The 27,407-nt window shown below is 35.2% G+C and overlaps 1 protein-coding gene across 50 annotated transcripts in view; it reads left to right on the forward strand.

Moving 5' to 3' along the window:
- LOC102695388 (protein tyrosine phosphatase receptor type D) overlaps window positions 1–27,407 on the forward strand; it is a 650,800-nt gene that overhangs the window by 507,184 nt on the left and 116,209 nt on the right. For all 50 annotated transcript variants that reach the window (XM_069192221.1, XM_015345576.2, XM_069192240.1 and 47 more), the window contains 2 exons: window positions 18,611–18,756; window positions 21,336–21,477. In XM_069192221.1, coding sequence (XP_069048322.1) covers window positions 18,611–18,756; window positions 21,336–21,477 — 288 coding nt within the window. The remainder of the gene's footprint in view (window positions 1–18,610; window positions 18,757–21,335; window positions 21,478–27,407) is intronic.

Consider the following 27,407-nt stretch of genomic DNA (forward strand, 5'->3'; position numbering starts at 1 on the left):
GTATTAGCATGTGAGAATGGGCACAGCAGGTGAGAAAGTATGTCCAAACAAATGGAAATCTGGTGAAGAGGTGCAAAAAGCTGAAATCTGTAACCTAATGTGTGTGAGTGATTCTGAAAAAGAAATTAGCCTACAATTAACGGCTGGTGAATAGCGTATTCCAAATTTAAGGACAATCGTGGCTTTCTGGAATAAGGGTCCTGAAACTCTGTTAAAGAATGCAGACAAAAGGGTCAGGTCAAACGTGACTGGAAGAGGTCAGATGAGGAACTGTTGGCTTCATGAGGTCTTTGTTAATTTGCTGCTCAGATGTCTTTCTTGAAACAGTCCCCCAATCTTTTTACCTGCTTGCCACTTTCTGCAAGAGATGCAATAAATGAAATTGCTGGAAGCACACAATGCTCTCTGGCTGATCTTGAAATGTGTTACTGGATAGACATTTCCAAATGTTATGCAAGATAGTGACTATGGGCAGCAAAGGAAAATGTTGACGAGAAGATTGCATAGATTTGGTGGTCAACAGTATGAGATAATTGGTAGCTCTGGAAAAAGGTTCCAGTTGAGGGGTGAGATTATAAAACAGAATTTTCTTTGATGACATTGGAAAGTGAGAGGGTGTTGGGTTGGAAAGGAATCTTGAATCTTTCCAGCATCTCCAAGTGGTGATTTTGTCTCCGATGAAGGCACTATCAATGAAAAAAAAAGAATGCAGTGGTTTGGTTTTACAAAATCTGCTTTTGTTATTACAAAATAAATGAGGAACTGCATGAAAAGAAGTTTCAAAGATAATTTTTAGTGTTTTCAGGATGAAAGAATTTATAAAGGGCATTGCTCCATGATTCAGATGATTTGTAATGGATATTTTCAGTCCAGGGAAATTCATAAAAATAAAACAAATAAGAAAATAGTTGTGGAGGATATGTTGACTGTGCATTTAATAGATCAAAGAAAGTTGAAGTGAAGTAATTTGGAAATTTCTATAATTACTTGAGAAGGTGACAGAATCTCACACAGTCACCAATGTAAATTAAATTGATCACTTATTCCAAGCTCTTTATTCTGAAGTAACAGTAAGCAAGCTGAGGAGAGACTGCTTAAATTTCTGTAAACTGAAGTTGTTGAAAATGATATCTTTGAAGTGGGGGTATTTTTGAAACTAAAGACTAAATGCATAAACAAGTAAACCAGTCTAAACAACAAACAGATCAATTAAAGGCATCAATTAGCACTGGAGTTTGGGAGCTCTGCTGGATCTCAAACCAGCGAAAACAATGATCCCCTATGACCAGGGTTGGGAAGGACTGGACATTTCTTTTTAAAAATTCACCAAAAATGTACAAATTCTTAGATCTTGATTTTGTCTGGATTAGGCAGCTGTTGTCAAAGACTTTGAAAAAGGCTAGGAAGAACTGTGGATCTCCTACTTAAATGTACTTTCTCCTCTGCATTTGAAGGTGTCCTCTGCATTTCACAAGGTCCTGGTGACATCGATTGCCCACTTGTCGCACTCAAGTGCTTCCAGACCATGCAGATAAAAATGACATATACTGTACTGTAAATATAAAAGGATTCCATTCTTTAAACATGCAGATGATTGGTTATACATTAAATAATATCTTCAATGTAGATTTCAATGTATTTTCTAATATTATCTAATATTATATATAATATAATATTTCAACACTTTTAGTGACTAAATACTCCAATTGGCATAATAGTAAATAATACCTTGATAATTTAAGTGAAGGTTTCTCATTTGTTTTGTAGGTGATATTATGATAAAAATGTATTCCATTCTCAACTGGGAAAATGTATGTTGATTTTTTACTATATATGATTATGCAATTACATTTTGACATTTAAAAGGGCATTCTAGTTATTAAAATTTCTCTGGACGTTTCATTAAACATTAGAGAATTTTATAACACTACCAAATCACATTTATCATTTTTGCTATTTTATTATACCTTGTATTTGTAAAAGGTTGCAGGTTACCCGGGATAAAGTTGACTGTTTTGCTAGTAAATTGGTGATAAGGACAACAAAATGAAGAAGGAAAAATTATTCAACATGATCAGAGGAATTTACCAGATTAGATTTTTGGTAATTTGGTGATTTTGTGACCTCCTGCAATGCTCTTAACAACTTACTGGGTCATTCAGATACATATATTTTATTTGCAGTCCTCTGATGAGTTAGTGCACGCCACCTTAATTTACACTTATGAAGATACACTGGGAAGTGATAATGGAAATTCCAGTTGCCTCATTTATTTGTATTTAAGTGTTTTCTGCATGATAATAAACAGCTGTTTAGAATAACCAAAGAAACTTTTGGGTCAGCAACATAATCAAATTGATTTAATTTTAAAGTATATTTTAATTTGATACATTTTATGTTTCTTTGTCCTATGTTTTAATGATATTAAGTTAAAAGAGTTGAAAAATAATTTCTAAAGAATATGTAAAAATCTTGCACTGTGAATATAGTTCAGCTTATGCTGTTATTTTCCCAGTATTTCTTAATTAAGCCTCTTGAGATTACATTTTCTTTCCTCTTTGGGGTGGTATTTCACTGATCATGCTATTTTTATCTCCACAAAAACTGTAGAAAAATAATATTTAATTTTAGTAGTCGGATATACTGTTATAATTCCTTAGTCCTGCCTTGAGCCCTGATGTTTTGAGGGTTTGAGTTGCTGCAACCCTTGCAGAAAACTAGTCGCTTCAGAACAAAAGTGTGTTAATGCTGTTTTTTTATTCCTTGAATATAACCTGAGGTAAAACCCATCGAATTGCTCACCACGATTGCTTTCTTTTTTTAATTGCATTTCCTATCAGAATTCATAACTAAAACTTTCTTGGATTTGTGGGTATTGAATTCAATTGCATTATTAAAATAGCGACCGATGATGGAAGATGGACATTTTCACTGGTAGAAGTTAGGAAGAACAGCGATCCCAGTGCAGATACCTGCAGTACTCAAATAATTACATTGTCCAAATTTTAACATTCACCTGTTATCTGATTAACAGTATCAGAAGCCTTGAGAAAGTCAAAATATATCATACATATGAATAGATTTAATTATTGTTTCCTAAACCATGAATGAAAACATTCATAAGGCTTACTGGTCAATAATTACTAGGTGTCATTTTATTACCCTTTTTATTAATGGCTGCTACATTAACAGTTTTTTAATCAGTGGGCATTAGCCATGTCCTGGCTGACTACTCTTGGTAGAATACCATTGGACCCTGGGGATTTAGCTTAAGTGCTTCTAGTATCTTCTGACACTTCAGCTTCTTCTATGCTCATATTAAATATGTAACTCTGTCTTTCCTCAACACGAAGCATGTTTTTCATTTCTTCCTTTGTAAAACACCTGAGTGAAATATTTGTAAAATACATTAGCCATTCGCTTTTCATCATCAGTTTCTCATTATCGTCTCTGAAACACTTTATCCTTTGCTGCTCTAATATCTTTACTAATGCTCTTGGCCTCCTTTACTTCTGTTTGCTGTTGATTATATTATTTTTTAACTGCAGTTCTGTTTTTGCAGGAATCAGTTTTAGTGAAGCATGCTGTGGATTCGACATTTCCAAATGGAAGCCTTAGGCCAAACAGTGTTAAACTAAAGCACAGTCATTAAATGCACATGGGCAGTGATTAACCATCACCTTTTGTGGGGGTACATTTTTATTGTTAGATAGGTTGTTGTGAATGTGATCTACTGTGAAAAGGTTTGAAGCAGCAACATAAGCAAACTTTCCCTTGTTCCATAAAGATTAATGAACTGCAAAAGGTCATTTTCTTCTTGGAATTGCAGTTTGCATTTTGTCAGCAGTCACATTTAGTTGGATCATTATTTCTTCAATAAATATAATTAAAATAGTGCACGTATGCATTTCTTTTTCAGTTGTGCTGTGTTGGTGTTGCATCACAGCTTGTACCTTTTAGAAAAATTATGAAAATGTTAAGGCAGAAAAAATATTTTGAAGATGTTTTAGATGTTCTGAAAATTACATCTTGCTAACTATAAACTGATTTTTAGTTGTTATAGTTTTAGATAACTATCAAAAACTAAAGCAGCTTTATGAAGGCTAAGGTTGTATTAGAATAACTGTAGCAGAATGTGAAAGAACTGGTATGTGACATCAGCCTGCACTCTATTGTATTAGAATTAGTTATCAAAAAACATAATCAAGATTTTGAATTGGTCAAGAATTCAGTCAGAATGGATTTAAAAGATCTACCTTCTCATATGTCTGTTTTCTCTCTTTAATTATCTTCTATCTCCACTTTCTACATGGCCAGTACATGAAAAAATGTGGGTTATAATTGAAAATCATTATGTTATGAGTGCTGTCAGTTATCATTTTCTCACTAATGTTTTCAATGAATAATCTTGAGGCTTTCTGTTTACTAGAATATTAAAAGTGGTGTGGAAAAACCTTGTTAGAGATATTTTTAGTTGAGTTAATTTTCTTGACCACTTTTGTTTAATTCTTTAGCCTGGAGGAGTTGATTTCTTACATGGAAATCAAAGGCTCATACCTTCTCATTTAGGGAAATTGAGTTCTAAAGTTCTAAAAACATGAGACGTCATGGGCAGAAAATATACTCATACACAATGTTCACTAGACATTGTCTTCTTTGAAATAATGATTGCTTTACTGAAGTGAGTGGGGTATTCAGAATCTGATGAGGATCATTTGTTAAGATTGCAATTTATTATTTTACTTATTTAGGTTTTACAAGAAAACATATACTAATTTTCAAGTCTCTCTTGTTATTTTTTTAAGTTGATGCACATGGGCCGTACATATCAATGCCTTTTAATCACACTGAGTACAACATATTGGAAATATAAGGTTGTAAACAGAAGGGAGCAACTGACCATAAAAATAGCATGCCTGTTGTATTTTCGATTGGGTTGTAATATCGGGTCGTATGATGTGATCCGTAATATAGCGTTTAATATAAAATGTAGCCTAAAATTCCTCTTTACGTATAATTTAGTTTAGCTGTAATAAAAACACACAAGTTTTCCTCAGGATTTTTCACTAGCTGGGTGGCAGATTATTAGTAACACCAGAAAACCCTTAATGGAACAAAATTAGTATTTATACTCCTGTCTTGAGTGTAAGATTTAAGGGTGCCATCACTGCTATTTCAAGAACAGAACTTGAAGTAAAGTCAAATTCAACATTATACTGCAGTTATATTGCATCTTTCCTATAAAAAAGTATTCATAGTATTCATATCCTGCTTTGTGTCCTGTTAGTTTTCTGGATAGGCTCTTACTTCCCCATAACCCTGTATTGGATAAAGCTGTTAGAAATGGATGGATGAACAAGTATCAGTTGCAGTACCTACAAAACATCATATATGTTACATGTGATTTCAAATGTTTGCGTATTAGATATTTCTTTATGTGATTTAATTATGTTATTACTGTTTACAACCGTGGAAAAATACTGTGTACAGAACATCTCAGTTGAAACTACCTCTGGAATAGTCTGTGAGAATATACATTCAAAAAGGAAGAAGCACTGTACCCTTCTTTTTAATAATTATGAATACACTCTTCCTCTTTTGCTTTAAAGGCTCCTGTTTACCTCATTGAGAAGGAAGCTGCTATTTCAGCATATTTCCTCTTGAGTCCTTTCCTAACATTGATTTTGACAGTACTTTTAACAGTACAGCTTGATTGATTTGTATCCAAAGAACTCTTTAAGTTCACAATGCCTTAGTGACGACTTAAATGTGAGTGTTTCTAATTATTAGCAGTGTAGGTCTCTTATGACAAACTAATGATTTTAAATTATGACATACAGTTTATTTAAATATAATCTTACCTGCTAAAAATACATAAGCATGGTTATATTATGTTTTATGGCATTTAGTATTGACTCTGTATTTTACACATTCCAGTTAATTATATTTTTGTATTTTATTTTCAGTTAAATAGAAGTGGTAGTATTGTCTTAATTTGTATGAATTTAAAATATTCTTTTTACTGTTAATGTAAAACATCTAAGAGTTTGCACATTGCGACCATGAAATTTTCTTCCGGAGAATGCAATGCATTTTAACTAAATCTGCAAATTCTTAAACCTCCAATTTAGAAGAAGGAAGCTCATTAAGGAGGCAATAACTGCAATGTAACAGTTTTAAAGATGCTAATACTATAAGGAAATCCACGTGATGAAGTTTAAGGGAGAATTTCTGGGTCCCTTCATCCTGCTGGAGATCAAAAAAAGGCTGCAGCTGCTGATGTTGAAATGTGCATTTATGCCTGTGTTCTCAAGTGTTATCTCTTTCAAAGAGTATGCATATTTCAGATCTTCATGAACGAAAACATACTGCCATTGCAACCAAGGCATTTGCAAGGAGATTAAAAAAGGGATATATAGTGAATTCTACTGTCTGAATTGCGAATGTGTGCTAACGCTTCTGATCATTTAAAATTACTGTGGGTGGCATGGTGGCGCAGTGGTTAACATCTCTGCCTTCAATTTCAGACCCGGGGTGCTGTCTGCATGTAGTTTGTACTGTATTTTCTTTCCATGTTTGTGTGGGTTTTCGCTGGCTGCTCCAGGTTTTTTCCCCAGAGTTAAAAGACATACTGGTAGGTTAAATAGCTTTTGGGAAAACTGACCCTGATTTGAGTGTGTGTGTGTGTGTATCTGTGTGTCTGCCATGTGAATGACTGGCATCCTGTCCAGGGTGAACCCTGCCTTGCGCCTGTTTCTTGCCGGGAAAGGTTTCAGCTCCCTCGCAACCCTGAACTAAAAGAAGTGTTTAGAAAATGTATGGATATTACAGTAGATTACTGTTCACTTTCTGTAGGTGTATTTATTGTGAATGTAATGCTCAATCAGCGTTGGAAGGAACTGCTTTATAATTAGCGTTATGCTTCAAATAGAAATAAACCATCATGACTTTTTCTTAACACTATATTCTGCCATAGAACATGGCCACATTTTGATTTTCTCTCCTTCAACAATACCATTGCTGTACAATATTTGTCTACATTAATCAATACTATCGTATTATTAATTATAGTTACATGTACTCTGTAGCACATACCATATTTATATACTGTACATCCACTCCCTACGAAGAAGTATCCATGTAGCTTTTAACGCACAAAGACTAAGATTAAATTTAAGATTGTATTTCTGCTTAGTAACTTGCAGATGACCTATGTCTTTGTGTGGCCTGCGACGGACTAGCGTCCCGTACACGATGTATCCTGCCTTGCGCTTGTTGCTTGCCGAGATAGGCTTCACTTACTGTGCAGCCCTGAATTGGATAAAGCAGTTAGAAAATGGCTGGATGGGTGATCAAATATATGTTACCGGTTACCCCAAAATAAAACATAAGTTGCATCATACTTATCATTTGTATTAATTTTACATTCAAAGATATAATTGTCTCGACAATGAAGCTATATATTATATATATAGATACAAATTTATTTTCCTTTTCAGTTTTGAGTTTCTAGGTCCCCAGTACGTTTAGAAGGCACTGCATGTCCATGCGCACAAACTAATTAATATTCCAAAGAGAAAAGGCCTGTATTATATGATGTGCAGAGCTGTGACTTTCTCAAGGAAAAATACAATGATTTTTTTCAGAAAAGCAAATAATCCCTGAAAAGGAATTGGTTGCTATCTTGGCAAATACTAAACTATGTCAGTGCATTATGTGCAGTTAAATGTCATCTAAAGCTGTAATTCATGGTTTAAACCTAAGAAGTAATAATTATAAAATAATTGTTTGCTGTGTTGTGTGATAATGCTGCTATTAAATGAAATGTTCTGTTGTATGGTGGATAAATAAATAAACCCATGCATTTTTGTGTCAGCAGCAACCACAATGTATCCTATCAGATAATTAACTTTTGCAAACATAATGCTAAGAGAACGGAACAGAGGAAAATACACAATTAAAGTTTCTTATCAATTTGCTCTGTTATTTGTCTGTGAATTTTACCCATTTGGGCAAGTATTTATCCCGCTGGTAAAGCACGTTTTTCAGCTGCTCCCATCAATTGTGAATTGTCATTTTATTATGTGCTAACCCCTTCCATTTTCTGCAACATCTGTCATGAAAAACTAGAAAATGAAGTCCCTTACTAGAAAGTCTTGGACATTTGCTTAGACATCTAGCTAACTGAACATGAATTTTCAAGTGTTTAACTGTAGTAGGTTTTTAGAAATGGCCTTCTAGTTTCTTGACATTTCCTCTGCAATTCTTCATACTCATCCAATTCCAAATATATTCCTGAATAAATCCTAGTTTTTTTCATTTATTAGAGATATTGGTGGATATTTGTCTATATTACTGCAATAGTTTATAAATTAGGTTCATGTATTTTTTCACAGTGCATCCAGTGAAAGTCATCAGTTAATGTACAGGAGCAGAGTCAGTCTGTTGAAGTTGAGACTTCATAGTAACCACCTTCTTAAGGCATTTTAGTTTCAAATGATCCTTCGTTTGTGTCTGTAGTACTAATCTTTTTGAAAGGTATTTAGGTCTGTCTAATGAAACATGATAGAATTTATGAAGTGAAGTTGAATTTTTGCTTGTCATAGCACCTGTCTCATTTGGCTTTAAATATTAAGTCATTGTAGTGTGTCGTTTGCTGCATGTGTGGTACTGAATACTGAACTTCTGTATCTAATGCAGTATAAATAGTGAACAGACAATGTACACATCCTCAGCTACGAAAGAGAAATCTTGTAGTTCTGAACAATGTGCCCCAAACCTGTCCTGACCACTTAGAATCTAATACCTGATCATTTATGTTTAAAAATGTTACTGAAAACTGCACATAAACCATGCATACACCAGACATTTAAAATGGATAAGGACATTCTATTATATTATGCACAATTCGTGGGTCTATATTAGAGGCTGGCTGCTTTGAAGATAAAAGGGATGTTTGTCAATACATGACCTTTTGTCTTTATACTGTTTTGGCCTCCATTTGGGCTTTTGTGAGAGATTTATAATGTGGATTTGTGTCTTCAGTTGAGACTTTAATGAAAGCCGGTGAATTAACTGAGTTGCGTTGCTTATTTCTGGGTAAGAAATGTGTATATACAGCACCAATCTGGTATAACATATAAGAACTGTTCAAAATGCAAATTGAGGTAATTGAAGTATTCAGATACGTGATACAATTATTCAGAGTAGCAGGATACAGGAAGTCTCATATGTGATTGTGTTGGAGACAGAAAATCTTTCATATTTCATACAGTCTATCCATACTTATGTTTTTAGTTAACTAGTACCCCAGTTTGAGTGTGAAAAGTATATTTTAGAGCATTTAAAAACCAATTTATGACTGAGAATTTTGTTTTATGAAGACAATCATATGAAAATGGGAATACTTCAGTGGATACATTATTTTTGTATGCTGAATTACTATTGGCAAAAGGCAGTATATAAACTTCACAACTCTAGTATACATCAATTTTATTAAAAGTGACATTCAGTTAAGTGATACTTTAAGCAGATGTTCATAATTAAAAGGTTAATTGACTTAGTTCACCTATTTAAGGAGTTTTAAGGTGCTGTCTGAGATATGATTTCTTCTTAACTCTATGAACAACAGGCACTGTAATACTTGATAGTTTCATATTATATTTAGTCCTTACAGGAAACCTCTGATGCTGTAAAAAAGAAGCTTTTCTGCAATCTCATTTAGCTCAGCACTGAATTGATGTTTTCACTGAACATACATTCAAGAGTAACAATCTAAAGAATTGGCTATTGCAGAAAAAGGAATGTCAGAACTGTTCTTCATGGGTAACAAACATTGTAAACTGTAATTTTACTGTCCAAAACAATCTGGACTAGTTCCTTATATTGGCAAAAGAGCCTTGAGATACTTAATGGTCGCAACGTAAACAAGATCTTAGTCTATTAAATTCTGATTTCAGGGCGACACGAAGCAAATTTATAGGCTTGTTTTCAAAGAGTGTCCTTAACTTAAAATCTGAAAAATCTGATTAAGTTGTTTGTAGATAAAGATGGTGTGGATTGATTCAATGCAACGTGTATGTACCCATCCATCCATTATTAAAAAGCAACTTATTCCCATTTATGTAAATAGTGCATGTAAGAACTAAGATAACTGAACAGAGATTACTGCCAGATCAACAAGAAATTGTATGGTCTGTGCCAAATGTTCTACTGATCCAGTGAATGCCAAGTGCAGTTTTGCACCTTTTGCCAGAATTGCTAACCTTGATCTCACTGGTTTTGAAACTACATGCTCTAAGTCTAAAGAATCTAAAGAGGACAGGAGCTTTGTCTGTTCTTTCTAAAACAGTCTTTGTGTAACTAACTGCACTGTCCTGAGAGCTAAAAGCTGGAAGCTTGCATAGCAGTGCCATCAAGCATGAGTAATAGACTCTGACTACTGATGAGAAAGTTCCATTGAATTTGTACTGAGGGATCATATGCTCCCAGCTCTGACCTATTAACTGCTTTTCCAAGGGGAATCTATGCATTATTAATTACTCCTATAATAAAAAAGTAATGCTTTTATTAAGATTTGTCCATGTTTTAAATAAATTAACTTAATGGTTGTTATGTTTGTGTCTGAGCAAGAGGGTGTGTTATGAGTGTCAGTAGAAGCTAGTTCTTAACCAATAGCAGTATTGATTAAATAAAGCCTAGTTGTGTTTCATTTAATTGAATATTCTCAGAGAAATAAATGTTCTGTCGCTGACAGAGTAATTAATACAGTCACACACATTAATACAGCTGTTGCAAATGAGCAGAAGTAATAATTACTGTGAGTTATATTCTAGTTCACAGGAAGTATTTGGGAAGGCATTGAAATTAATATCTTCAAAACTTAAAATATCAAACAGCAATTGCATTGTGCAATTCAGTAGTTAGGAAAAGATTAAATATATTTAATCCTTTTAATTTCTTGTTGTCTTCAAAGCTAAAAAATGTACTTTCTGTTTTCAAAGATGTGTGATCTACTTAACATTTACTTAATGCACGAAGACAGCTGTATGTGCTGTCTGAAATGGTAGTGCTAAGGGTGAAGCTGTGTCTGTAAAAGCCTGATATTTAATGTTCTGCTACTTGAATTAATGTTAAACAAACACTTTTCTGTGTCAGCTTGACCTAGTAGGGATAGCATGGTGTAATCTGGGAGAAATGGGATGTGGTATAAAAGCTTTGTGCTTTGTCTACCCTTATCATGGCACCGGTTTCAGAAAGTCAGACTCCTTTCCAAAAACTCAGTCGGAAACATGTACTTGAAAACACAGTATGTAAATTGATAAAAAAAAGCTTTAGACAAACTAGGGCAGTTCATTGCTTTTCTGTATTCTTATAGAATAGGTGTCTTGTAAATCTTAATGTTTGATACTAACCAATTCTACAGCTATGTTGTTGTAATAAGATTCACATAGAGTATTAGTGACAACAGTCTTGATTTACCATTTGAAGTCAGCTACATTATGTCTTCTTATTTTCCATTTATACACACATTGTGCACTTAACCTACAGTACATGTTTGCACATTTGTGCATTATTTGTACCAGGTTTTATGCATTTGTTCTTCTTTTAAAGTTGCCAGGGCAATTACTTTTAGAGCTCAGAACTACAGGCCTACACTGTGTGCTTAAGCCGGGTTTATCTTTCATTGAAGAGCATTTTTAAAAAGAATTATAAGCCTGCATTTGTCCTGTACTTGGGAGATTTTAATTTTCCTGCTGGACTTGATAGTTTGTTATACCGTTTGAATGAGAACATCCTAAGTCTTGAAATGAATGCTGCTGAACATTGTGAAAGTCTAACCTGGGGAGCATCTCTTTGTTCTGTACAGTATAAGTTCACCTTCAAGTTGATTTGGTGCTATGTTCTCTGTTCCAGGTTCCCAGTAGCTCCATTAAATGTTCTATGCTGTTATCTTTCAAAAAGGCATTGATAGCAACATCCATTTTGTTCAGAAAAGCCTAATAATTCATCAATATTTTAGGGCAGATATAACAGGCTGGAAAGAGTATGGTAAATGAGGTTAATGACATCTTTAAACGTTCTTTTCATCCAGCTGTCCTAATCACCCAAAATTTGTCAGGCTGCCATGGAAGTGTTAGGATTAATTACAGTCCTCTTTTTTTGAAAGTTAAATATTCAGGGACAAATAGGAGCTTTTCAAATATATGAAATTGAATATGTCAGAAACAGAATTGCATAAGGAAAGTAGTCTTCACATTAGGTTTCTATAAAGTCTGAACACATTCATGTTCATAGTGACCTTTTCATAATTTGAAATCAGATTTTCATATTTTTTCATAACCCCTCATGAGGTGTCAGTTAATTCTAATGTTTGTCACTAAGCCAAGCTGCTAGGATGGCAGTTTAACTAAAAAAAAACTATGTTTTTCATTAAATGTAGCACAGAGGAGTATGTTCAGCATTGGAGTAAAGGAGCTGTGTATTATAATTTCAAGGATCGCAGATGTCCTTTGGCATAACTAATTAAAGTGAAAAAAGGATTTGTAGCATGAACTTAAATTTTCATAAGGAGATTCAGCTCAGTTAAGTTTATGTTTTTCAGAGTTTTTGGAAAATGTCTCTTTTTATGAGATTTAGTAGAATTATCTACAGTTGTGCCTACCAACTCTGTTTTTTTTGGCCATGAAGTCTGTCTGTTCTTTAAATTATCATGCCATGGTGCTGAATAGGACATCAGAACAGAAAGAAGAATGTCTGTCCTCATCAGATCCAGTCAACTAAAAGACGCTGCAGTCATTTGAGCACTGGAGGCTGCCTTTAATTTATGAAAATACTAAAAATGTTCTTGTATTTTTTATTCACATTTGTGATGAGACAGGTTAATATTTTATTCATATTGCAGAAGAGCTTTCTTATTTTCAAAAGCACAGCACGACAAGCTAGAAAAAGGGGGAATTGCAAAACAGTACGTAACATCCAGCGCATGTTGCATCTAAAAAGAAGTCAGTATGTAGGTCGCTTATGGCAGGGGTCTGCGACGTCCCTAAATACTGCTTTGCCTCATTTTAGAATCCATCTACTAAAGGCCTGAACCTCGCATTTTAAAGATTGACTGGAGCTTTCAGTCACCAAATTATTCATACCGTGTCTACCCACGTTAAAATGAAAATGGAGCAGTGGAGAGCTTTGAAGCGGAACTTCCTTTCATTAAGTTAGTGAATATGACAGGGTTATATAATGTCCCGGGGAGAGTTGAAGCTATACACGTCACTAACCTTTTAGCTTGCACAGGCTTTACACTTTTCATTTGTTTGTGGGCGAAGGCTTAACACTGGATTAACTGAGCAAGTCCCTGTATTAATTCAGGTAGATTAAGCCTGTCCAGATAAAGCAGTATATATTCAAGTGAAGGAGGGGGCAGGGATGTATCCTTTTTGCCACTGGTTTGTTCTCTTACAGAGGCTTAGAATTTTTTAAAAGCAAAAGCAATTCTTTCTCCTTGTCATACTGGTTTGTCATAAGCTTTTAAGTAGGGATTTTCTCAAATACCGGAATGCCATTAGTACAGATTTTGTGACGTGTCTGAATACACAATCTTTGATGTCACATTCAGGACTGGTATCATAATGCTGGATTGTAGCAAAACATCAGTTTTGACACTGTCAGAATAATTCCGCGTAAATCATCTATGGAAAATTAAACCCTTTTTATGCAGTAGAAAATATCATGGTCAGCCTACAAGTATCAATGTATGTTTAGGTTGGAACAGAGAATACAGCGTGTCAGCTGTGTATGCATCTATCTTTATTCATGCACTGTAACAGTATACAGAAGGAAAGGACTTGTTTCCAGTTGTGCTTCTTTAAATTTCTGTGTAATCCATTGGTTACTGTAACTCCATACTGAAAATTATTCTAATTTTAGATGAAACCATGATCTGGCCACCAACAGACAACTCACTTTCCAGCCAAGTACATGTATACTATCACAAGTACCATGTTTACTATATGAAGAGATGGATGCACAGACAGTGTAAAAATAATACTCCCAAAATAATTATTATTGATGGTAGCATTATTTTGATGACAAATTCACATCCTGAATTTGTTTTTTGAGTTTTGTTTTAGTAATTGTTTTTAATTCCATCATGTTTCTATAATAAAATATAGAGATGCATAAGTATTAAGTATGAAGGGAATTGAGAGAAATGCATTTCTAGCTTTTAGTTGTATGTTTCTAGTTATTTACTGTGGTGTAATACAGTGCCTTGCAAAAGTATGTCTCCCTTCCAAAGGTGTCCTGTTTTCTTTAATTACAAATGGTTTATATTTTTTGTTTCAAAACAACAATTTGAAGTCCAAACCTGTATTCTCTAATTGAGCTATAAATAAACAAAGTGTCAGCAAAAAGTGCAAAGAAAAATCTAAAACTTAAATGTGTTAATTGCAGAAGTATTCACTTTCTTGCTATTACAAACCTAAATTAGTTTGGGTACACAGAATTACTTTGACAGGCCACAAAATTAGTTGACTGAACTACCTGAGAGTCTGCTTTCTGTTTTTTGAGAACTGATATAAATACTAGATAACTTCTTTCTGTTATCAATCTGAAATGACTACATTTGTGAGACTATTGTTGTGTCTCCCATGTTGATCTCTTATGAACTGTCTGCTGTTTTATCAGGACATTCTCAGTCATATGGCTCACTCTGAGATGTGATAGAGGCCAATGGCATCAACACATAATTTAACAATACACTTAATATCAAGCAACCAAAAGAGTAACAGGTTTAATTGCAGTGTACTTAAGACAGTAATACTGGATTCCTTTATATTACAGGAACATAATTTAGAGGTTTATGCTGGCTTGGTCTGGTAATTCATCTCTGTCTCAGATTATAATCATATTACAATTTGCAACATCTGAATTATATTTTAGCGTAATCTTTAAGAAAATGCACTATTTATTGTCATCTGAAGTTGTATCACTTATGATTTTATCCTTGTTATATAGTGATTTTGTGTAAAGTATAGATAGAATTGAGACATCAAAAATCAATCTTTAATAATAAATAATAAAATAATATCAACATTAGCTTTCTTTAAACAATCAGTGCTAAAATAATTAGGGTAAAATTATGAAATAAAGAGTATTGCTCTTGGTAAATAGTACAACTTTCGTTTTTTGAAATGTTGTCTTGAATGTGACATTCTGATGTTTTCCTTGTGGTTTTTTAATAAGCTGTACAATTTGTAAGTCCACATAGTTTCTTTTTCATTTTTTTGTAATTTATAAGATGCCCATCCTCTGTAGCACATCACCATATTGATCGTTTCTTGTTGCTCTGATACAGTATGTCCATTTACAATGGTTGTAAAATGAAAATAGTATTGCCCATTTTACAAAACATATCTGTCAAATTTTAAAATCTTCCTGGATATGAAAGTAATTTTTCTCAAGACCATCACAATAAGTGTGGGGTCAGACCATTCCTGTAAATCATCTTCAAACAAACAAACTGAGGGATAGAGGGTGTGATAAAATTAAGGAAAAAGATTCTTGTCTGGTCTGGTCTGCGAAGTGTTACAGTGGTTTCACAGCAATGCATATCTGTCATTTGTAGTGAAATATTAAGTGCTCTAACTATATTTCCTATTTCTCATTTGTATATATGCTGTGGACGTAGTTCTAAATTAACCACAGTTAACTTGTCGAACACACACACACACAAATAGAAAAACACACATTGGAAAATTGAGTATTTACCTTTAAAAACAGAAAATGCTCTTTACACCTCTGCCTCAGCCTTCCCTCTCTTGTTGTCTGGCACATGAGCTTCTTAAAATGATGCTTACTGACATTTCAGCACTGAAATAATTACAGACCTTTATTTAGCCAGATAAGTCAACTGAGCACAAATTCCCATTTAAAACAGCCTACCCATTTTTATACACTAGGGCATTTTGCAGGAACAATCGAAGGAAAGTACCTTCCTCAAGGGTATAATAGCAATACCTCACATGGAATTTGAAGCCATATGCTTCCAGATGCAGAGCTAGAACCCTTCTCCATGCTGCCAATACAATGTCACCTGCTGTCGGGTTGTGGGTGTACAACATTACACAAGATTGGATGTGCAACCTAAAATGGTTGAGGAACGTTGGCATAGTAGCAGTTATGTTACAAGCCTAAACCTGTAGATGTAGCCTGTATGGCCAATTCTTGAAAGACTTAGTAATGGACAAGGAGAGATTAAATATATCAGATTTGTTGGGGTTTAATTATCAGTTAGATTGCAAGCAGATACAGGATAATGTGTTTCCAGATAACACAGCCCTTTCATCCTGGATCTATTGTGTGCTCTGGGTTTAAGGACACCTGCCTGGAGGTCTTTTAGTTTGTTGTCAAAGATGAGCGAGTCAGTCACATGAACATGTTTTGTGAGCAGCTGCTGCTTTGTTTATCTTCTTTTGATTTTGTTTCACGTCTCTTTGTTGCTTTTAAAGTGGTGCCTTCAGATTCGATTTCTATTGTCAGGATCACTCTGCCCAACGATGGCCACCCCTCTATTTGGCAGATAAAAGGTTCCTAAAAGCCCACTGCAACAATTAATAAAGCACTGTTTTGTTGCAGAGCGACAGGTGGAGTCGCACCTTATTTTGATCTTGGTAATCCCCTGGGAGAGAAATTAAAATATTTTAAACCTGCATCTCTGCACGATTGCAGTGAAACGATGGGCTTAGTAACGAACAGAAGTTTCATTAACAGAGAAAACTGATAATCTCTGAAATGTTAAATATGTAAAAAAAAATGTTTATACTGCAAATGTCATTGAGTCTGAGAAATCGATGAAAATTCAGAGTTCTATAAAAAAGAAGCATTTTAATTAGATGGATGCCTGTGGGGGGTGAGGGTATGCAGTGATTATGACTTACAGTGTTTGCTTTAACATTTAAAAATAATTTGGAAATAAATCAGTGTCGATGTTAGTGCCCTTGATAAGGCAGGGTGGAAACACACTATCGTTGAAGTGAGCTGCAGCTCTGGAGTCTAGCCAAGGCAATGCTTTGAGGGACAGTATAAGATTTAATGCTGCTGTCTAACGGACAAGTTTTTGAATGCTTTGTGAGTGGTAGAAGTGTTACATTGCAGCACATGCAGACAGGCCAAGATAACATTATCTTCCATATGGAGATGTCAGACAAAGAAAGTGCTGTTTGCCTTTACTCACTCAGTCTAACTTGTTTTCTGCCTTGTGTGGGTGTTTTGGAAACACAAAAGCAGAGGACCAATCAGGATTTGGAAATCTTGGATGACCTATCAGGTGGTTGCCAAGAACATATCATGTCTGTGTGCTATTCAACTCAAAAGCTCTGGGTTGGTGCCAGGCTTGTGGCATCAGGGGTTAATGAAGTGTGTGGAATCTACCTCACACATTGTTAGCTGAGGCTACACAGTTGTCGGGAAAGGTTATAAATAGTGGATACTATAGCATTGTCTTTCAGTGGATGTAAACCAATCTTGACTTTGAAGTAATTGTTTTTTTTGTTTACCCCTTTAAAAGATATTAACAAGATTCCCTGTCCATAATAGCTGGGTGGGTCCATGATACAAAGGGAATCAAAACAAAATGCTGGAGTAGACCACGTTTGTGGTTTGCCTGCTTGAGAAAGAAGTTGTATTTGCTCCCTAAATATAACTTACTTGACTCAGCAGACACAAGGCAGAAACACAAAGGATACATAGCTGTACTCGTTTTGTTCTGGAACTAGGATTAATTGTGCCTAGAGATAAATAGGCAACTGATAAATATTAATATCACCTTTCCCAGTTATTAAATGACTGCATTCTCAGGAATGTTGTTCACTTAAAAAATGTTCACTACTCAGACACGCAACATATTTAAAGTGCTTTATATACAGTAAATAACACAGCTATTGTTTGTATGTTACAGTTAAGATCAAAAAGTAAACACTTAAGTATTTTTATCTCATGGTCATGTGAATGAAATACTATTTTGAAAACGGTTGAGATTTTTATTCTAATTCTTTGTGCGTTATTAAAAAACAACAGTTGGGTACTCATAATCCTTTTAGAATCATATTGAGTGATAGGGCAGTTCTCACATCCCAAAATTATTTATACTAATGTGTGTAATGATGTTTCCTGGTTGTATTCATGTATGACAAAAATACCAGGTGCAGCTTGAGTCAGACCTGTATAGGGTCTTCCCCGTGTTTATACTGTAGCTCCAGAAGCTCTAGCTCAAGAGATAATTTGAAAATAGAAGTTAAGATCAAAGTATGGATCAGGTTGTGTGGTAAATGGAAATGAAGCAAGTTTTAAAAATCAGTGAAATGTGAACAGGAATTTTGTAAATGCCCATTTCAGTGACTACAAGTATCTTTAATAGCTTGAACAGTGTTTTGCTAAATATGCCACAGATTGCAGCAGTTCATTAAAGCAGGAGATGTCTCCTGGTTTGCAGCAATATCTCTCCTGTTTGTTTACTTTTCAACCATCCGATTGATGCCCTTATTCAAGAACCAAAACCTGCCATATTTAAGGATGGATTTCACAAAGTCATTGTTTCTTTTATTCTTTTCAGCACCACCAAAGTTTATAAGAACTCCCACTGACCAGACAGGAGTACAAGGAGGAGTAGCGTCATTCATTTGTCAAGCTACTGGAGACCCAAGGCCTAAGATTGTGTGGAACAAGAAGGGGAAGAAAGTCAGCAACCAGAGATTTGAGGTATTAGGTCTATTGTTCTGATGTAAAATGCTCGACATTTGAATGCTCAAAAGTGCTTGGTTCTCCACATAATCCAGCTGCCATGCTTGCGTTCTTGGATGCATTAATGGGCTTTAATAATCACTTTATCAGGCTTTTACATGCATGATTTAAATGAGAATATATGCAGAGATCCAGGGACAGATTTGTAATTAAAAAGCTGCCTTGCCCTAGATACCTAACTTCATCTGACATTTGCTTTCTTTCAGCTAAGTAACAGCTTTTGCAAAAAAATGTTGATTATTGTGCAGTGCAATGTTAAAAGCCCCTTTTGCTTTTTTTGTGGTTTTTAAAAATGCATGCATTTTATCATTTTGCCAAATATTTGATTCTAATCTGAGCTTAGGCTGTGCAACATTAATACCCACACATAATTGCTGAACACTGATAAGATTCATATGAAGTTCTGTTGCATTTCATTAAATAATACTGTTGCTTTTTAAATGGAGGTTCTTAACTGAAGTTTGGGAGGGATGGCAACAACAAAGCCACTTTCTCCCGGCTGTTCTAAATGATAATCCGGTTGTCCCCATGTCCCAATGTCATTTCTTAAAGCTGTATATGTGTGTATATCATATACAAACCCCTCTTATTTGCATTTCATCTCTTTTCACCCCTCCTCTATCACATCTCCACCTTTGCAACAAACCCTGGGTGAACTCCTCACTCGCAAGGGATCCTAGCTTCCTTGTCCTGTGGCCAGGAAGCTGGTCCTAAGCCAAGAGAGTTAAGCTAAATGTCACCTTACCTAAATACTCAATAAAAATCCTCAAATGCATCAAATCCTTTCGGATCCATATTCCTCTTGAAATCTTTTTGTATTTTAAATCACCAAACACATTATCAGTAATAGAGCTATGTTTTTGCATTAAACTGAAAATCTAATCTTATCAGAGTTCATCACATTCATTTAAAGCTGCTTGTTGAATGTAGAGTGCTGGCTTCATACATGTGACGCCATTGGCAGAAACACCCTGACATAGTCACCCTACGCTCACTCACATGTGTGCTTCATTTCTAATAAAGCAGATTTTCTTTCAGAGCCCAGAGAGATCTCTCAAACTGGGAGAGATCAGCTGCAACATCACATGCAGTTGCAAAGAACGCCTAAGCACAAACTGGCATGTTCATGAAGGTCAAAAATCCATCCAAATAATCTGTACATATTCAAATTCAAAACAAATGCAGCTACTTTCAAAAGTATTAAAGACAAAAATGTGTAATTACTCAGGTATTTCTTTAAACAGTGAGTATACGGCATGTGGAGATATCTGAACAAGTTACCATACAGTTGTTTGTTTTGGCATTTGTTATATATTGTTGTTCAACCTGTTTGATCAAAAGTGTGGGAGGTGGTCACAACTGTCTTTTGTATTTCATATCACTTTATATCATCGGAACTTGTTCTGTATTGTTTTTGAAGCACATTCAAATGTTTGTTGCATTTCTTTCCTTTGATTTTTTGTGGCATCTGTCTGTTAAATGTGTTTAAAACATTGGGCTCACCTAACTTTTTAAATTAAAAAACATCTTGAAATATTTTAATGCTAGTGTGAATCAAAAATAAAGTTTAGTTTGGTATATGGGTGAGGTTCTTATCTGTGCAAATGCCTTTCCTAGGGTTTTGCCTAGTCAGTCCCCTTTGCCATCTTTAATGTTATTGGAGTTTGGTCATTTCAAGTAATGAGTTTTTTCATTTAACCAAGATGAAGGTGGACATTTATGAAGCTGTTTACAGCACTAGAATTTAATTAATTTAGCACACTGTTGAATGAAAAATTGAAAAGAACCCACTGTGCCAATGCATGTCAAGCCAAAACTAACCAGCAGCTAAAACACTTTGGTTCTTATTTTCCCTGTAGGCAAACTTAGCAAGCTGCCCACTCCAGAGTAATTGGATTACATTATCAACTTGTCCACAGTTTTTCCAGAGGGAAAAAAAATATTTTTTTATCTTTAGAGTTATATCAAATCACATTGCGTATGGCTGTTTTGACTTCAAGACAAATTAGATTCACTGTGTTGGAATTTATTAAAATATCTGTTTTGTTTGTAATAATGGGCTTCACACTAAATCGTCCAATCTCATTTTTAGGTCTGTGATTTTACATTGATAGTAATGTGGCCTATATATTTAATAATGCTGCACATTTATAGTAGCTTGACTTCCTTGGAATTCCTTGGAATTTGAATTAGAACCAAAAGGTCAACTGATATGCTATGAAAAACATGAAAAGTAAACGCAGCCCATTTTTCCCCTTTGATAAAGTCTCTGTTACATTTCTGAGAAGTCAGTGCATATCATGAACTACAGAAGCAGACCAGAAGATCGTTTTATATCTTGATTAATATTTTCAGAAGACCGTCCCCCTTTTTAATGATTTGCAATACAGTCTATGACAGTTGTTTCAATCTGGAGTAAGAGAAATCTAAAAGAACTGAAGGTAACCATTATGGTTAATGATCAGTCATGATAAAGGTCCATCAAATATTGTGAACAAAAAAACTCCTTTAACATATCTTGTCTCTCACACCTGCAGGTGATAGAGTTTGACGATGGATCTGGGTCTGTTCTAAGAATTCAGCCCCTGCGTACTCCGCGAGACGAAGCTATATATGAATGTGTTGCCTCCAACAGTGTTGGAGAAACAAGTGCTTCCACCAGGCTCACTGTTTTACGTGGTAGGTCAACTTTTCTCAGCAACAGAATAATATCATTAACTCTTGTTCCTTTACAACTTGTTTTACTTCCACCAGCTGATCAGGTAAGCTGAAAGTCTTTTTTTCATTCACGTAGTTTTAAAAACAAATATATGTATAATTATTCATTGCATGCTGATTTAGCTCCATTTAGATAAAACAAAAACAATGAAATTGCAAGTCACGGAAGACTTAAATGTAAGATTGATCTGCTTTGTTTTATTTCCCCTCCCTTTAAAAATAATCTCAACACACATTTGCATCCACTTTTCCCAGCATGTGGACCACATTTCCAGTGGAACACAAGAAATGCAAATTGCTTTTGGAGGGTGACCTTGGGTGTTTGCAGACAGTGCTGATTAATATGTAAATACGTGAAGGCTATTCTTTCATTGCTAGCACTGCTTTAGTACCATCAACTTTGCTTAGTAATAATCTCATTTTCTGCTACATGTACCTTTCAAGATCAAACATGGATTTTAGTATGTGAAAAACAGAAATGAAAGTAAACTGTAGTAACCTTTTTTCTCACATAGAACAAATTATTGTAATACGTGTTGATACACTTCAGTTGAATTTATAAAGTTAATGTATGATCTTTTTAGGTAGTTAAAAGAAATGTATTGTAAAGACAGTAGACTTAAATAGCATTAAGCATTAAATAGTCACTGTCCTTACTGTATATGACTGTTACTTAATGAGTGGTTGAAATACAGTGTACTGTACATGTAGTAGATAAAAATGGAAACACCCAGCTATGTACACCAAGTATATTGAAAGAATGGGTCATGTTAATTAAGCAAATAACATCCCAGAATGCTTAGGAACATGTATAAACATGCTTGGCAGGTCTGGTTGCCTATGTTTATGGCTGGAGTGGCTGCAAAGAAGACCTCTGTGACTTTGAAAGCAGGGTGATTGCTGGGACGCATTTAACAGGAGCTTTGGCTACCACGACAGCTCCACTTGCTGATGTTTCACAAGAAATGGTGTCTAAGGTGATATTAGCATGGGCCTGAGGGAAAGACATCATGGGCAGCAGGGGGCGGAAGTGCATACTCCAGGATCGTGTAACCCTTGCCTTAATTCGAAGTGCAAGGTAAAACGGGCGAGAGACTACAAACCAGTTGACTGCAGATTTTAACCTAGGGCACAAGCAGCCAGTTTAATCAAAGTGATCCAATATGGGCTCCACAGAGCTGGATACCATACCCAGATTACAGTGCGTGTTTGTATATCCAGTGGTGAAAAGAGCATGGACAGTGGCCTACCAAGCAGTGCAGGACGGTGATATGGTCTGATAAATCATACTTCACCAAGTTCTTGACAAATAAATGAGTACACTTTGTAACACCAACCTAAAGACCTGAAAGCACCAGCCTGAAAGAACTCTACAGCCAGGAGTGCTTGGTTCCAACAGTAAAGGGTTCTGGTGGTCCTGTAATGTTGTTTGGCACATTTTCCTGGCAATGTTTGGGTGTACTTATTCCCATAGAATGCAAGGTTAATGGTAGTGAGTAATCATCTTAGTAGTAGTATTTCTTTCCTGCTTGGAGTGGTGTCATTCTGGATGTCACTGTCCCCAACCACAGAACATCTGTGGTCGCCCAATGGTTTGATGACCATGACACTGATATTATCCATTATTATGCAGTTGTGGACTGCACAATCAAGAGATCTAATCCAAATCAAAGCATTTGTGGGATATAATGCCATCTCATTTATAATGGCATTTCAAAGGGTTTTTCACCTCCATCAACTGGGGGTGAGTTTTCTTGTGGAAGAATGGTGCTGAATTCCTCCTGTAGATGATGGTCCATGCCAAGATACCAACAGGCTCTGCTGGCCAGAGCCTGTTAAGACTTTACATTGGTAATGGTGGTATCTGGTTGTTTGTTCTAGGATTCCAGGCTATTCATTTCAACAACATGGCTGAGCAGTTTCTTCTAGATAATCTCAGACCTTCATTAAATGAACTGCTTTCTGATTTCACTGCTAAGTTTTGTGTCCTTTCATTCTATATTCATTTATTGAAATACTCAAGAGGTTTTGTAACACAGTAACTAATTACCCCATTAAGGTGCCTGTAATTGGTCCACCTTATTTGGAGTTTTTCATGCATACTTTTCATAGTTGACAGAAAGCTTTCTCCCGATTAAAAATATGTTAATATTTTACAAAATATACAATATCGCAAACTATACTGCTTTCTAATACTGTTTAATACAAATCTGAGTGTATACTTTTTAAATATAACTATGGTAACACAGACCCATATGTTTACCACATTCACACATGTTTCTTGCATCTTTAAGTAGCCACCCCACACAGTGTATATTTTATCAATGAATTCCACCTGTTGGTTTGACTGGCTGCACAAATCACAGCTGAAAGAATTCATTTGGTACAACACAACACAGCTGCCAGTCAGTGTGGTTCTTGCTTATTTTTGCTCATCCAGGGCATTGACACTGTTATTGGTGCAATCAACACCTTGTTTTAAAGGGAAAAACAATCTGTGACTTCAACAGCTCCACGTTCTTTTCTGAAACGACCAATAGCATCTGCTTCACTCCACAGCCCACCCAAATGAGAGATGTTTGCAGAAATGTAATGTGGGTTAAGACCATCAGTTGTCAACCACTAGCATGTTACGTCCAGTGAAGCAAAATACTGTGACCTTACATATGACCAGCACATGTTATAATTCTCATAGTGAATGTGTACCAAGAAAATGGTACTTTCTTCATTAAGCTTTTACGTGCAAAGCTGTAAAGTAGAATTCTCTTTATTTTCACCTTGTATATACTTGAATCATTTAGTCAAATGATTCTTAATCTGAGGTCCTGGAAGCAAACTTGAAGTTCCCAGTATCTTTTTTTCCACACTCTAGCCAGTCTGTTTCTTAATCTAATTGTTACATATACTGACATCATTTTACACAATATGTTTTTTTTGTTTTTTAAACACTTTAAATATATACTGCCAATAATCCAAATACTAATGAATCAAAGTGTTTTCAAGAATAACAATCTTTAATTTAGTTACCATAACTAAGGAACAGCATAACTGAAATGGTTGTGCCTTTGTATATAAGACCAAGTAGCTTGTGTTCTTTTGTTTACATCACACCTAAAGTTTGAAGGCCTTTTCTGTATAAACATGTACTTCTTTTCCTGAGTGTCCACCTCTGTTTACTTTACATATTCAAAATCTGATTAATCACTTATATATGCAGAATAATGCAACAAATTCTCCTTCTTTTTAGAGAGAAATGAATGGCTTTGGGCTGTTTTTGGTCTGTTGCCATGCCAAATAGGTTAAAATATTGTCAAGCCAAGTAGATCATTCCTTTTGAAAAGATGGTGATGTAAAGATGGCATCCAGTATTTGTATACTGTGTAATCATATGTTGATAAAACTGTCCATTAATTTATTTCAATTAAGTAGGACCCTTAGCTTATACAAATCATGCTCATCTTTTTTTTTCAGATTGAGAGAGCAACTGCCTTATCTGTTAAACAAATGAATAAAGCCTTTGCAGGGTCTTCACCTTTTGTCATATCTGATGTGAATGGTGATTTCCATTGTAGGTCATTTACTACAATATTTACCTCGTGTTGAAAAGAAATGCTGAACGTACAGGCATGGAGATACACAACAGTGTTTGCTCTGAAGAGACTATTTTGTATTCTGTGACCAGAATTAGCATGTTTATTACCATCCAATTCATTCTTAGCCTCCTTTGAAGATGAGCATGGTCTTTTGCACCTGCTGAGAAAACATTGCTTTTTCAGCTGATGTGATAAAGTCTGGAATGCAGGATAGCTGTGAGAGGGACGGCACACAATGAACAGTAGGCTCCTGCTTACAGCAAAGAATCAAAAACAGAGTAACGCCAAAGAAAACAAACTTCTGCTGAGGTTGCATTTGCTGAGCCTGAACACCTGTCTCATTCAAGTTAATCCGTGTAATACAGCTGAGGTAATACTGAGCAAAAACCAAAAGCATAGTAAATGTAGTGTTTTTTATTGAGAAATGTCAAAAGAACACACACGTTTTTAAAAAAATTTGGCATCTGATCTATGAAGATAAAAAACAAATTTCCGTCATTCATCAGAAGAACATTAGGCCGAATGGCGACACCACACCCTGAATGTGATGCCCCAAAAAAAACTTGCAGGGACAGTTTAGAGACAAAAGATCAACCCAGCCAATTGTATTTGGAAGGTGAAAAGAGAGACCCCATGCTGAAAAAGGGAGGAATATACAGATTCCTCTCAGAATGCGACGTTATCTGGGATCTAACCCATTATACAAGCCATTGTGCTGTCATGCCACTGTGCTGTCAAATAAAAAATACATATATGTTTGTGTATTTAAAGAGCTTCTTGTGGTTTGTTTTCATTGCGTCTTTAAATGTAAATAATTGTAATTGTACTTGTAAAAAAAATTATTGTAAAAAAAAATGAGCATCCTCCCCAGGAATCCCCTTATATAATATCGTATTTTGTGTGCCATGTGAAGATCGTCAATATGGTCGTCAAAGACACGGTCCAGTCCTCTTCACTTGATAAACTAACAGTTTAAGACAAAAACTAAACCCCTGTTGTTGAGAGGGATTTGAATTTTGAACATATTCTGAAATGAACTTACTCTATGTACAGTCTTAAAATAACACGCTTTCCGATTCCATAGGGTAATTTGAAGCTGCCAGCCCATTTGCTAGTCAATACATCTGTATGCATTATTATGTCAAGTGAGACATTTTTTAGAAGTTTTTCAGACACTGACTGCCAATAGTCCCGGATTTGCTTGGCAATATTAAGTCCAGGGTCAGTGATAACTGCGGCCTATGATGTGAAGTCTTTATTTGCTATATATTATCTGAACCGTTCAGAAATATATTGACAATTGTCTTATTTAGTGATAATGTTTGATAAATGACAGGCAAATAAATATCTAATAAATTACCCTGTGTTATATTTTGATATCCATGCCAAACAGACCTTGACAGCCTACAGAAGATCTTAATTTATGTCTCTTGATTTATCTTCACTTTGATTTTCTATCAAAGGGACTTTTTTCATTTCCAGCCTCCATGTTACAGGGATATTGAATGGCAGTTCAATATCAACACAGAATCAAAAGGAAAAAAAGACTTAGCTGACATGGTGTTACTTTTCACCTGCCTGATGTGCTCCAACCACTGTCGTTTTCCCGTCATTTCATTTTATAGTAACAGAGGTCCAGTAACAGGAAGGAATAAATAATGAAGTTAATAATGAATTTGAAGTGACTTGAAATGAGGTTCATTTCTGTTTCAATGGCCTGTGGTGAAAATTAGTAGCATCTGTTCTGTAATGGGTTCCTGCTAATGGCTAATCCCATAAAAAAGTACATTGTTATAATTGCCACAACATAAGAAAAAGGGCCAGAGGTAAAATATATCACACAGATATTAGCATTTGAATGTTTTTGGAATTAAAATGTATCACAGAGATATTAACATTTGGATGTATTTGAAATACAATTAATAATAAACCTACACAGAGTTTTCATTTGCATAAACAGAAATAAGTCTGGTTGCTGTCCTGTGCACTTACTCTTGAGCAGCAGTATCATTCTTGTAACATGGTGACCATATTTGAACACGTGAGGTTTAGCTAATACATTGTATGATTTAAAAAAAAGATTTCCTTTGATTGCTCTGTTGTCCATTACGTGGATCCTGAGCTGAGCAAGACCAGACACACACAGTCCTCAAAAGATGAGAAGCTAAATCATCCAATCTGAGGTAGATTACTTTGAGTTAGTACACTGTTTGCTCAATTTTGGACATACCGAAGCCTATTTATTACAAGCAAGATATCTCATTACTATAATGGTGTAATAAAGGCATGCATGAATAT

The sequence above is a fragment of the Lepisosteus oculatus genome, chromosome 1 (genome assembly GCF_040954835.1).
Source record: "Lepisosteus oculatus isolate fLepOcu1 chromosome 1, fLepOcu1.hap2, whole genome shotgun sequence".
In the NCBI taxonomy this organism is placed as follows: Eukaryota; Metazoa; Chordata; class Actinopteri; order Semionotiformes; family Lepisosteidae; genus Lepisosteus; species Lepisosteus oculatus.